A 14,641-nucleotide genomic window follows, 5' to 3' on the forward strand; every position below is an offset into this window, starting at 1 on the left:
TCTGTTATATGACCTTATTGGACATCGTGTGTTGCGATTTTAGGATACCTTATGCCTTGATTAATAGAATTACCGTATGCCATAAAAAATTCTCATAAAAATTGCAATCGATACAAACATTGAAATTAAAGAAAAGTTATATATGTCAAAATTAGATAATATATGGATGAATCACAAAAATTAAAGATTAACAATTTTAACAATTTTAAAGATTTAGTTTGGTTTAGTTTAAGGTACGGAATCAAACTATAACAATTTTAAAGATTTAGTTTGGTTTAGTGCACTGTTGTCAATCGTGGAGCACAGAAAATAACAGTTTGTTTAAATTCTATTCGCTAAAGTGCTATAATGCCGCAATAGCTGTTATTAAACAACACTTTGTATTAAATAGCATATTGCAGAATAATATTGATTTTCCGAAATTATGCTACTCTATAGCGCTATAGAGTATAGCTGCTATTTGATAACACTAGTATGGCGTAAGTAGAAAAAAAATGAAGTTATATGAATATTCATGTTTTTACTGGGAACTAATATTTTTAAATGTGATATGTTCTTTTGTCACAGCTCAATGGTTCTACCATGCTAAATCTGTCTCTTCTGACCTCAGACATGTGGTCCGTCTTAATTCGCATTTTCGCTTACCATGAGAAGGTCTGATAGTAACCTTACTTCCTTTTTATTTCTCCAACTGAAAGTTCCTACAAATTATGAGTCACAATTTTAGTTTGTTAACATCTCTAGTGCTAATATGCTTTTCAGGTTGATTGGATGTACTATTTGGCATTTGGTGCTGTTGTCACCGGCATTGTTATCTACTCTATGTATGTATTGTTGCACTTTCATATCATAAACTTATTGTTTCTGTAATTCTGCTATAGGTTTATTTTTTCCAAATGAATGATTTCAAAACTAAATTAGCTAATTCTTTGATGTTATTGCATAAGTTAACCTCTGCAATAAACTAAAAGCATAGGTTTAGCATTGTCAATCGCGTTGGAGATTTATATTGATTTGGATGTATGGCCACTAATAGAATTCGAGCTATTTAGCAGCAGAAGTTTTCTTCTAACTGATCATGTAGCTTAAGTCATTCTGTATTCCAGATTTAGTGGGTTTCCTCTTCCACATGGCTCAGGATTTAGAGATATGGTGTGTGTGTGTGTGTGAGACTGTGAGTTATCGTTTAATATCTGTTATATATAAGTATTTATGCCAACGTTGTTTCATCGTATTGCAGAAGTTACGGAGATGAGGATCAGCACCCTCCTAATGCTGTTGAAGAACCTACCGCCATCAGACGGGACGAGGAAACGGGTTCAGCAAGATTTAGCAAAGGATCTGTGGCTGGAAGCTCAAAAAGCTAGGTAGCGTCAAGAAAGTTTAGACCTAGAGTTCCATCCAAAGGAAAAACCATGAGGAAGACCCTCTTTCAGAAGTGGGCTGTTCTAAATTTGTTTCCAATGCTCCTCCATGAGTACTCGTTTTGCTTGTATATTCTTTGTCAGCACACTCTTTATAGTTGAAATTTATGTTGGTCTCATTATTTTAGGAATAAGATTCACCAAATATAAAATGGGATTCAAATAATTTAGTTAGTGAGACTCACATAGATTTCATGAATAATAGAGTGTGTTATTAGACTGTGTTTATTTAGTTAGATGTTGCTCTTGTTTGCAGTCTTATCGTTTGAAGGCCGGTTATTTTTTTAGATGGAATTTTAATATTATTTTTTTGCCATTTGGAAATCAGTGATCAACCTTAATGGGGGAGTTTTTTTGACATTCAGTAATAATGGTGCTCCTGCATAAAAAAATTTAAAGATAAAAAAATTAATTAATATAAGATGATGTAACTAAATTATTTATCTTTAAATTTTTCTCAACGACGTATGTGCGCCTAAATAAAATTGATTTGGGGTTGTGCCCAAGTTAACATTTCTCGTCATGAGCTATTTGATTTTTTTATGAGTTACCTGAGCTATTTGATAAAGGGTCTTGCTAATTAGTGTCCCGTGACACTCTTTAAGCATTTCATTTGAAAAAAAAATTTATTCAAAAAATTAAACACTACAATTTTTAATTGGTTGATTTTACGCATTTTCATAAAAATTCTATAAAAAACTTACTATTTTAGATCTTAAAGAGTGTCCGGAAACATTCATTAGCATTTAACTTTTTTTTTTGGGTACACATTAGCATTTAGCTTTGATAAAATATAAACATTTACCTTTGATAAAATATTTGAGAAAGTTGTTAACATTCTAGAGGTGTTAGATCTTGGTTCAAAGGAGTACTCATCAAGTACTTCATCATTCATTATGTTTTGAGTAAATTGAGTAAATTGTCAAATACCTTTTTCAAATTTAAAATTCGTTAAATACCTCTGAAATTTGGAAATAGACAAATAGTACTTGAAATTATAAAATGTCAATCAAATCTATTACTAATATATTAAAATCGATTACCACCAAACTGACCAATTTATCCTTATTACTTTTAACCATATTGCAAGTTTTATATGCTTCATCGTAATTTCACAATAAAAAATTTAAAAGTTGAAAGAATAGAAGATAAATACAGAAAAAATATATTGAATCTTTTTTATCGTTTTTTTTTTTGTTACAATATAAACAATTGTTTTTTTTTGTTAACAATATATTGAATCTTTTTTATCATTTTTTTGTTACTATATATAGAAAAAATCGTTTTTTTGTTACAATATATTGAATCTTTTTTTACCGTTTTTTTTGTTACAATATATAGAAATATTTTTTTTAATTCTGTTCCAAAAAAATACATATATAGAATAATATAAGATAAATATAAAAAAAATTATACGCTTAAAAATAGAAACAAAACAGATTATAGATTGAAACAAAATAGAACAATTTATATTCATAAAAATAGCAACAAAACAGATTAATACGATCAACTCAATAATCTATTAAAATAAAAAGGAGAATAAAATAGTCAATAAAAAAAAGAAACAAACAATATTTTTCATAAAAAAATACTATTAACTATTAATAATAATAATATAATAATAATACAATAAAGTTAATTACTAACAAATTTACTAGATTATCCTAAATATTCCTAATCAAATTTCTAATTTTTTATTAAAAAACATACACGGGACTATTATCTGTGACAGATAGATAAAAAATTAGATAATTTATCATTAAAAATTATAATCAAATTTATTCATTTAATAAGTTTTACAAAAAAAATAGTACAATATTTTCACTTATATTTTAACAATATTTTTTTTGGAAGAAATTTTAACAATATTGTATAACAAAATTTTAAATATTTTTTTCTAAATAAATTTTTTACCATAATATAATGACAAACTTAAACATCGGGTCTTTAAACTAGTTAAAATAAAAAGTCTTTTAAGTCCACTCACTCACTCACGGTCAACTTCTTCAACCATACACATAAAAGTGAGTGATAACCAGAAATCCCAAATTCCCAATATACTACTATAGTCACACAAACAACAAACACACACAATTGTTGTAAAATGGCGAAATCACAAGAAGAACAAGTTAAAGCACTTCGCGAAATCATCAACTCCCCAGGCTGCCATCAAGGTCCAGCCTAAATCACAAGAAGAAACCCTAAATCTTTTTCTTTCTCCACCCTAAAACACATTCCAAATCCAATCCACTGAAACCCTAAAACATTTTCTTTCTCTTTTCTTTAACCCTTTCTAAAAATGGCGATTATGTCAGTTGAGGAATTGATGGATTTACCGGAAAATATTCTAATCAAGATACTTCAATGTGGATTCTCGGCTAAGGAATTGGTTCATCTGAAACTAGTCTCAAAAAGATTCAATGACTTGATTTCCGATCCAACTTTCATAAAAGCTCATCGTGACTTGGTTCGACACTCAAAACCCCTTCTTCTCATCCAATTTACTGCACAGAGGAGAATCTATATGAAGAAGACGAAGATGACTGCTAGTATGTTGAGGCAGAAGCCAAGGAAGATTCCAAAGAAGCCAAAGAAGGAGTATCGATATGAAGATATGTTTATTACTATGCTGCCTTCACAGATCCCTCACCGCTTCTTAACCCAGAACAATTTTCCTAACATTCCTCGCCGCCCTTCCCCTACTTCTATTGGGGGCGATTCCTTCGTCTTGGGTTCCCAAAATGGGATTTGTCTATTGTATGAACATGATGTTTGGGAATCGTTTACTTATTCGGCTTACAATCCAACAACAAGAATGACTTCACGGTTAGCCGATGCTGATTTCACCGGACCGGAACAACTCGCAAATGATAATCATGGTTTTGGTTTTTCGGAGAGGTTAGATTGCTATAAAATTGTCCGTTTTTTCGAATTGTACTCAGTCCAGCGACAGTGACAGTGCATCCGCGGTCGTTGTCGATCACGCCGTTTTCACATTAGGGGTAGACCATGCATGGCGACAACTAGGTTTGGTCGAAGACATTGTTGATACCTTCCTTTCTGGTGTTTGTGTTTCGAGTCACATTTTTCAACTCGCCATCCGAACTGACAATACTTTTGTTTTACTCTCATTTGACGTTTCAAAGGAAACTTTAACGAAACTAACTTTGCCTCGATCTACTACTCTACTCCCCTCCCCGCAGTTAACCCACCGACCAATCTTATATCTAAATTGGATGGTAAACTATGCTGCTCATATTACATACCTGGGGTGAAAATTGTTGACGTTTTCGAACTACGAAGCCAAGATTGGCTTCCATTGTATTCCCTACTGATGTCGAGCATGCCCTATGATATTCTTTTGCCGATGCCTATAGCTTTGGATGGCAATATAGTCTTAGTTGTATATGAAAGGAATGATCTTGCTGGTGCTGGTATTTACATTGCTACGGTGAACACTCTCAACAATGCCATGCGGAGTTATAACCAGCCAACCAACGGTGACCATATTCTATGGTATCTGACAACTCCAAATGGGTGCACTCACATCGTTGTTCTTATTCTTATTAATTAATTTACCCAATATGCTTTTTCAAAAGCAAGTACAAAATTTAAATATTAACTAAAAATATTAGTGGCTCATACAATATTAAAAGTATATAACCAATGAAAACGCATAATTAAAGTACTAAAATAAAATATTCTTCTAAATAATGTATAGATCAATTACAATGTAAATAAATTTAACATGGACAAACATAATAAGAATGAACAAAAATAAATTGCGGTATATTTTATTTTATTGTTAAGTAGTTAGTAGTTAAAAATTTCACTTTTAAAATGGATAAATGGAATGACCGGTTCAAACTCCGGTTTCTTACATATATAATACAATATTCTGCAAACTGAATTAAGCTTACGAAACAAAGTGTGATAGATTTATAAAGATGAAAAATAAATGTGTTATTATTAACTCATGATACTGAAGATTTTGGCTCCATAGAACACTTCAAAATATTTCAAGACTTGTGCTCTTTTGACTCTCTATAAAGAAAATTCTCAATTCATTAAAATAATATATTTGTAAAGTAATGATCAAATATAATTTTTTAAAAACATAAACAAAATCACAAACACTATTGAAATTGAAGCATATAAACCGCAAACTTTACTATTTCATGGAAGTGTCCAAATTAATTGTCTAAAGCCACCAAATGCATATGCAAATGCAAATGCATGGAGTATTTTTTTAACCATAAAAGGAAGTAAATTATTCTTGTGTGCGTGTGAGTTGCGTTGTCTTTCTCGTCCTTTTTTGCTTCCATTTAACTCCGTAATTAAAGAGAGAGAGAGAGAGAGAGAGAGAGAGAGAGAGAGTTTTATTTATTTATTTTATTTTTACAAACGTAATTTAAATTTTAATTACTCTTAATCTTTTGAGACATACATAACAACAACTCAGAAGAGAGGTGTTTGCATTTTGCGATCTCTCTCTCTCTCTCTCTCTCTCTCTCTCTCTCTCTCTCTCTCTCTCTCTCTTTCTATCTCTTCTTTCTCTCTCTACATTTCTCCATTTCTACCGACGAAACCAAACTTTCTTCCGTTTGGATCTCATCAGGTTCGATCCATTTTCCAGATCTACTGATTCATTTCTCTTTGTTTTTCGATCTTGATCGTTTTTTCTTGTAATAATCATTGTTTTCTGCTTCACAATGTTTATTATCATTATGATTTTGACTTATTATTGATTTCAATTTGAATTATAATTAGCTGTGAGGATTCGATTTATGCTTAATTTGTTATTTTCTTTGAATGATTTCGTTTTCTGATTCATTTCAATGCTCACTGACCTTGAATGTTTCATGTTGCTTGAATTTTTGTGTTTTGAGATGTGTTGTGGTGTTTGTTTGGATGTTCATTTGATCTAATAATTTTGTGTATGGATTGTATTTTCAATCTGTTATGTTGATTGTTTTTTCTATATAAGCTTGTATAATTGAATTCGAATAACGATTGATTTTTCATTTTCAATTTCAATTATCTATATGTTTGATGCGAGTTTCTGTTATATACATGGAGACATTCATATTTGTGTGTTATTACTGATTCTGAATCTGTTATTTGATAAATGTATTAAGGATGTGATTAATTGACATTTTATTTAAATTATTATTGTGAACTGCTATATTAGTTAAACGACAATCGGAAAATTATGGTTGAGAATATGTTTTTTGGAATTAAAGTAACCGTTGCGTTGATGTGAAAGTATGAGCTTTTATTGAATCGGATACGTGGCAAAAAATTGAAGTGGATTTTGTTTTGTAGATAGCAGTTTGAACCTTTTGGTGCTGGCTCGTAGCTTGTACTGAATACCAGCTGGTACAATGAAGAAGGTTATCGGTCAAACTGTTAGGGACCTGTAAGTATAGCATTAATTATTTAATAATGCAACATATCATTTGATGGCCTGTACTTTGGGTGTTTATTTATTACTATTTTAGACCCCAGTCGTATTTACTAATGTAACGTCTTACTCTTTGTCGTGTTCTTGTAGTAAAAGAGAAGTAAATAAGAAAGTGCTGAAAGTTCCTGGCATTGAACAGAAGGTAAAGTTTTTCTTATTTTGAAAGTTTGCTATGAAACCACGTCTATGACTGTGCCAAACAAACCGGGATAGTTGGTGTAAGGATTTAAGTGAAGTATGATCATATTTTCATGTGATATTTTTCTCTTAAAATAGTCTGTTCTTAATTTTATGTATTATAACCTTATTTTGCAAAATCTAAATTAGATTTATTGATTTCTATCCTCTCTACCAGGTTCTTGATGCTACCAGCAATGAACCATGGGGTCCTCATGGAACACTTCTTGCAGACATTGCTCAGGCGACCAGAAACCCGTAAGATTAAGCCTCTCAATTTTATGCTATAGATATTTTGTGTTGCATAGACTCATTTTTTTTAGTGGACCTGCAGTTATGAATACCAGATGATCATGGCAGTAGTTTGGAAACGAATTAATGACACTGGCAAGAATTGGCGGCATGTCTACAAGGTATTAATTAGAATATTTTACATGTTAGTTACTCTCATGTGCTTGTAATCATCTTCACCTTTTATTGTCCTAGTGCTATGTACTATTTCATTAACACGTCAATGCTCCTCGCAAAGTACCTCATTTATATTCTTTGGAATAATGAAAGGGTTATTGCATGGTTGCACATTAAGAACTGTCTTTTTTTTTTTTTTTCTTCTGCATCATTTACTGATTGATCTTGCTATATTAAACAATAGCTCTTTTCTTATGTTTCTGTATTAAACTGGTTACTGTTCATTAACAGGCTTTGACTGTACTGGAGTACTTGGTGGCTCATGGTTCTGAGAGAGTTATAGATGAGATCAGAGAACATGCTTATCAAATATCGGTAATTTTCATTTACTCAATTTTTCTCTAAAATTTATATGTTGTTAGTCAATTGCCATGCAAGACCCTAGTTTTGATGAAATGACCCGAAAATATTATAATGCAACCTGATAAGAGTCTGATCTTCATATGAACAGACTTTGTCCGATTTTCAATATATTGATTCCAGTGGAAGAGATCAAGGAAATAATGTCAGGAAAAAATCTCAGAGTCTCGTTGGCCTTGTGAATGATAAAGAAAGAATCGCTGAGGTTAGGCAGAAGGCTTCCGTTAATAAGGAAAAGTAAGTCTCCTTATTTTCCAATTATATAACTTTCATACCTATCCCCTTATTTAGAAAGCATCAGATAATGTTATTATATATTTTCTTTTTAATTTCCCGCAGTTTTGGAAAATTCATAATCTGTCTTCTCTATTTCTGGATTATAAATCTCAAAAGGATTTAAAGGATACACACTATCGGTTTAAACTCAATCCTTTATTTTGCCACATCACCCTGCTCAATATCAATGCAAAGCTTTTTAACATTGATAGTTTATATCCATTAAGCTCAATCTAAAATCACAATGAGATATTAATTTTCTTGAACAATTTACCAGGTTTCGCAACAATACACCAGGTGGAATGTATAGACCTGGTTCACACTCAAACATGGGAAGCTATGGTGATCGATATGATGATGATCGTTATGCAAGCAGGGAGGAAGATAAAAATGGCTATGGTTATGGAAGAGAAAGAGAAATGGGCTCTAGAGATGATGGAGACCGTTATGGTAGAGATTATGAGGACCGTTATGGCAGGGAAGGTTACAGAGATGATGACAGGGGAAGAAGTCGAAGTGTTGACTACCAAGATGATGCAAGAAGCAGGAGTTCTGATAGAGAGCGGGATTTCGATGAGGATGGCCAACACTCGTCTCGGTAAAGCCTATATAATAATTGATAGCTTAATCTTTTAAGTTTTATCCCTAAAATCTGAAAGATAATTTCTTTAAAAAACTGGGCCAAGAAGATCATGTGATTTTATAATACTCGCGACTCTGCACTGCATTGAGTCTTGGTCTTTTTATTCCTTTTCTTTTCTGAATTGGCAACTTAAAATACACTCTACCTCAATACACTTCATCGATCTGGATGATGTAAACTTCGGGCTTTGCTATGGTTAAGCATTTAGGAGCACCAAACATGAATTGGACATGCTTAAACTTCTAGCATGATAAACAAAATGAGGTCTTATACTGAAGAATAATAAGGTTTACATCTGTGCCCATTTAGAACGTTGGGTCTTGTGATATTTATTTTTATTCGCCCTTGACCGTCGAATTGTCAGAATAGGATTATGGCTTTAGGTAGATAATTTTTCTTCTGAAATGCTATATAAAAAAGGAAATGTGTTGTGTGAACTAACTCGCTAAGCCTGTATTTGTGGAACTGATACTGGGTCAAACGAAACTAGTATTTTGGCCTGATATTGTTCAGTAGCATTAATGAAGTTTACATGAACACAGGGCTTAATGTGATATAATTGCTCTCTGAAAAAAATCATTCATGCTTCTAACTTGATCTTTTTATGCAATGTTTTCTTAGAGGTAGCAATGCTAAAGTTGAAGACCAATCACTGGAGGCAAGGTAAATTTGTCAGAGATACTCTCTTATGTATACATATTGTTTCTAAGTACTATTATGACTGATAATCTGCAATACCAATGAGCAGACTTCAGCGGAAGCTTTCTGAGCAAAATGTTGGTGCTCCTCCAAGTTATGAAGAGGCTGTCGGTGAAGCTCAAAGCCCCATGCAGGGTGAAAGGTATGAACTTTAATACCATGGAGGTATGGACTTGCAACTCTTATTCACAGTTGAACCTGTTATGAATATTATCTTGATTGCAGGGATGTAGAAACATCGGCGGAATCTGCTCCAAGAGGCTCGTCCCCTCATGCAAGTGATAATCCTAGCTTAACCTCTGTTCCTACTGGATCTTCTCATGTGAGCAATAATCCAATTGAAGTAACTGCTGCTGCCAGTACTGCTGCTTCTGGAATCCAGGAAACTGAGCCAACTGATGATTTCTTTGACCCGCGTGGTCCTACATCAGGTCTGTGAAGTTGCTTGTTATTTTGTTGTGTTGGTCACTTGTGTAAAGTACTCTTCTAATTCTTGTTTAAGAAATTCTTATGCGTTTATGTTGAATTTTTATTTACATTACACGTCAAATTATTGTGTTGTAGTATATTATATTGTCATTCCGTTGGGGAGTTGGATCTTGGATGTCGGTTGTTTCAATTGTGGGACACATATTTTGTAATTTTCTCTGTCGCTTCATTCCAAACATTGTTTTCTGTAAACTGCCCTCAAGTGTTCCTGGGTGTATATCTTTGAACTCCCAGTCCTAATAACATTTTTCTGGTCCTAAACACTATTATGGGATTGCTGTAAATCCACTAGACAATAAGATGTATTTTTACTTTAAAGATTTTTTTTTGCCATATAAGTGTTCAGATTACTAGGACATGGAAATAGGTGCTGGCATCCCTTTATTGATGGTTCTTTTCTAGTTTTAAATTTCTATTGAGACAATTTTGTGCCATTTGTACCCATACAGGATAGAGTGGTGTGCAGGCACCATTTTATGCATTAACGGTGAACTTTTGAAACTTAACTGTAGGATCCATTAATATTAATTTCGCTGAATTCTATAGTGGGAAAAGTTAGCCAGTCACTAGTGTAGCTCATGATCACAATTTTTTCATTCATATCATATTTGTATGTATTTTTAGTATATAGCTGAGCATTACATCATGATCTGTGGTGAAGAGTCTACAGAGTTATACCTAACTTCAGTCAATATACTTGTAATATCAATGGCATGACTGATGACCCTAATTGACATATTATCATTTACAGTCATTTGTGGTTTCAGGTTAATATTAATGGCTTTGAAAAGCCTTTAACAATGCTTTACGGCTTGTTTCTTTGAAAGTAACATTTACTAGGCTTTGTTTGTACTCATAACATCTTCATGTTTCTTACCAGCTGCCCCAACCACCTCTAATTATGGTGAAATCGACTTGCTCGGTTCACTATCAGACTCATTCTCTTCAAATGCATTGCCCCTTGTGCCAGCTACATCAGCAACTGCAACCCCTGAAGTAAACACGGGTTCAACAGCTTCCTTTGCAGCACCATCATCTGGGTCCAATAATTTCGATCAGGTAGGCGTCTGATTGATTATTTATCTGTTTTTGTTAAAGAACTTTTTTCTTTCTATGTTCTGAGACGGTGCCAAAAAGAGAATGGATATGTATATGATTTATAATTAGAATTTTTCTGGCTCTGTCACGTTTATGCCTTGTCTCCATCCTTTTTTATTAGGCAGGCATAGCTGTAAATAATGATAAAGCTGTATAGGTAGTATTCTGAAAATTGGTTTTCTAATTTTAGAAAGGGAATATCTATTTCAGTACTTAGCTTTGAATAATTTGTAAGGTATATCTGTATCTATTTGTTATTTTTCATTCAAAATAAATATATCTGTTGGTTCAACTTTTTGCAGTCTTTTGAAGATCCATTTGGTGATTCACCATTCAAGGCTGATACTTCCACTGAATCTGCTCCACCTCAACACCATACATATCAGAATGCTGAGCCGTCCCAATTAGATGGTTTTAATGCTGACACACTGTCTAATTTTGGGTTTGGGGACTCATTTTCTATTGTACCATACTCTGCATCTGCTGGCAATGACAGTCAACCATTCTCTGCTAACTCCCAGTTTTTGTCCCAAGATTCATCATCTCAACAGCTGGAAACTGATATTCTAGCTGACATTCTTCCTCCTGCACCATTACCCGAAATAACAGCACAGCATAACAGTTCAGCTCCTGCTTTTGGCCAACCTTCACCTTCCTTTTCAACTTCACCTGGACCATTTTCTGAACCAACCGGTCAACTTACTCAGCCAGGTTTCTCAGCTGCAGTCAGTCAACCTGCTCAAACCCTTCCCACTAGTCAATATACCCAGCAAGGTTTTTCAGCTCCTAATTCATCTTTTTCAGCTACCACTAGTCCATATGCACAGCAACCATTTCCTTCTCATTCTGGTCAACCTGGCATGCCTGGATTTTCATCATCTACTGGCCATTCTATGCAGCCACCCTTTGCTTCTCAAGGTGGTCAATCTACTGCACAATCAAGTGGTCATACCTACGGTGGATTGTACTCCCTGGATGCATCTCTTACACCAGGAGCTCCAAACATGTATCCTCAATCACAAAATGGATATAATGGGTCTATGAACAGTGGGAACTACTTGCCGCAGGGATCCTCAACAGGTTTTCCTTCACACATGACTCCCCAAGCTCCAACAGCACAACCGTCACAAATCACAAACTTTCCCCATCATGGAGGACCTACTGCTTCTCCTTCTCCAATTGATCAAGCATCACAGTTGAACAACCAGAGCTTCTTTGGACAACAGGGGAATGCAGCTCCTTTTAGCTCATCATATACCCCTGAAGTACCTGCTCCCAGTGCTTCACCGTATGCTGCTTCAACGGCATCCAATGCTTTGGTTTCTCAACCATCCAAGGATAAGTTTGAGACAAAATCAACAGTTTGGGCAGATACACTTAGCAGGGGACTGGTTAATTTAAACATATCTGGACGTAAGTGCTTATCCTTGTCAATACTATCTGTTTGTGATATTGCAGTTTCTACAACATATTTCAGTTCAAATATTATCTTATATGGACAAACGGCTAACTATTATGTTTTTTACATGCAGCTAAAACTAATCCGTTATCAGATATTGGGATTGACTTTGAATCCATTAATAGGAAGGAAAAGAGAATGGAGAAACCCACTAACACACCCGCCGTAACATCAACGGTAAATATGGGTAAAGCTATGGGATCGGGTTCAGGAATAGGTCGTGCTGGTGCCGGTGCTCTCAGACCTAATCCAAACTCGATGATGGGTTCTGGAATGGGCATGGGCATGGGTATGGGCATGGGTATGGGCAATGCTCCCGGTGGTATGGGTATGGGAGGTTATGGTGGAGGAATGAATCCATCCATGGGTATGGGTGGAATGGGTATGGGTGGTATGGGGGGAATGGGTATGGGTCAAGGATACCATATGCAACCCCCTGCTGGAATGCCTCCTGGTTCAAACATGCCAGGTAACTATAATAACAACATGATGGGTCCGGGTGGTTATGCTCAACAACCTTATGGCGGCTACAGATGAGATTGAACATTATTGATAGATGGAAAGGTGAAGTATTGTTAATTGTTTTGCTAAAAGCTGAGAGATGCCATTTTGATACCGGTGCCTACGAATAGTCCACATCGACATTTGGATTTTCAGTAAAGATATCAACATTTGGATTTTATAGTAGTCTATCATTGAAGTTGAAATTTTCTGTAAAGTGACCCAGTGTGGTGTATGTTTATTCTTCTTTATAAATGTGCTATTACCATTCTTTTCTTTTTTGGGGTCACCTTTCTGTAGGTGCTTTCAGTATCAGTGTTGTGTACCAGTGACGGGAGATTGAATAACCTTACTTGGGTTATTTCTTCATTTGCCCGTTCCTCATTTTTTTGAACACCAACAGGTGGTTTGATGATATTAATATATTCTTTCTCATTTTACTTTTAACATTTGTCTCAAATTTAAGCATTCCAAATAAATAGTTCCTCTTTTCTTTTGAAACTTTTTTGTTTTTTATCATTAAATGCAACAGGATGTCAGTGTTAAATATTCTATAGATATTCAAATTTTAGAGAGCTGTTAGGTAGTCTATTGGATGCCAGTGTTTTTCTCTAGTTGAGTTGTTTCACAGCCAAAGTGGGTGAGTCTCCATTTGAATAATTTCACAGCTTAGTTTATTTTTGGGTAGAAAACATCATAATTAGGACCTTTGACACTTCAGTAGTTTCAGAGAGTAATCTCACAATCTTCATAGTTAGGACCTTTGACACTTTAGTAGTTTTAGAGAGTAATCTCACAATCTTTGATTCTTTGCATTTGCTCGGCTATCAAACAGATCGTTACTTGGATGTTTATCAGTTAATTTGCATTTGAAACTGGAATTATGTAACCAAGTATGTATATAGCAAGAAAGAAACATTGTCAATACACAAAATAAGTGAGTATAGTACATGCTTTTAATTATATTTTGAAGTCATTTGATAATTTTTCGTGCTTTAGGTTCGATGGAGCTGGTAAGCTGCTTTTGCATTTGGTGGATGGTGTTGGTAAATATTGATCATAATAGTTCTTTTGTTGTTTTTTTTTTGACAAAAAATATAGTAGTTCTTGAATTTTACAAATCGACTAGTTGATTAAAACAATTGATGAGTTAGGTAAAGTGATCATTCAGTTAACTTATGCCGTTAAAGTCTACGACATCAAGTTTGAATGTTTTCTTGGTTAATTCAGAAATTTAATATGCACGAGTCAAAATATAAAATCATATGGAGTTCATTCTCCTACACTTTCAGTATATTCACCAACTCGTAATATTCAATTGGCCGATATTTTTAGTTTGGACACCATAATTTTGAACCTTAATCTCTTCACTTTAGGTGTGAGTTTTCAACTATTTACCATTTTGTCTATTCACACACAAAAAATATATATTTAAAAATTGTGATGAATAAACTCTACTTTAGATTGTGTGGTGCTACTACCATGCTTTTGGTGAAGGATATGAATCATATGCTACTATACTATGCTTTTCGTGTTAACAACAAAATCTTGTGTCCTAGGCTTCCTTTTACAAACTTTTTTCT

At 34.0% G+C, this 14,641-nt stretch overlaps 1 protein-coding gene and 1 long non-coding RNA gene across 2 annotated transcripts; both read left to right on the top strand.

Annotated features, from left to right (window-relative positions):
• Positions 1 to 760: 760 nt before the first annotated feature.
• On the top strand, positions 761 to 1,679 carry LOC123890761. The gene is made up of 2 exons (XR_006802947.1): positions 761 to 824; positions 1,241 to 1,679. It is a non-coding gene; the product is annotated as an uncharacterized LOC123890761 (long non-coding RNA).
• A 4,156-nt stretch (positions 1,680 to 5,835) lies between these two features.
• On the top strand, positions 5,836 to 13,505 carry LOC123890762 (clathrin interactor EPSIN 3-like). Its single transcript, XM_045940445.1, has 14 exons — positions 5,836 to 6,042; positions 6,750 to 6,843; positions 6,979 to 7,030; positions 7,244 to 7,323; positions 7,400 to 7,478; positions 7,765 to 7,848; positions 7,985 to 8,130; positions 8,447 to 8,767; positions 9,434 to 9,475; positions 9,561 to 9,653; positions 9,737 to 9,942; positions 10,881 to 11,059; positions 11,401 to 12,511; positions 12,631 to 13,505. Exons 2-14 carry the CDS (start codon positions 6,809 to 6,811, stop codon positions 13,092 to 13,094), a joined length of 2,892 nt encoding a protein of 963 aa, XP_045796401.1. The 5' UTR covers positions 5,836 to 6,042; positions 6,750 to 6,808; the 3' UTR covers positions 13,095 to 13,505.
• The last annotated feature ends 1,136 nt before the right edge of the window (positions 13,506 to 14,641 follow it).

Source organism: Trifolium pratense, linkage group LG6 (genome assembly GCF_020283565.1).
Source record: "Trifolium pratense cultivar HEN17-A07 linkage group LG6, ARS_RC_1.1, whole genome shotgun sequence".
In the NCBI taxonomy this organism is placed as follows: domain Eukaryota; kingdom Viridiplantae; phylum Streptophyta; class Magnoliopsida; order Fabales; family Fabaceae; genus Trifolium; species Trifolium pratense.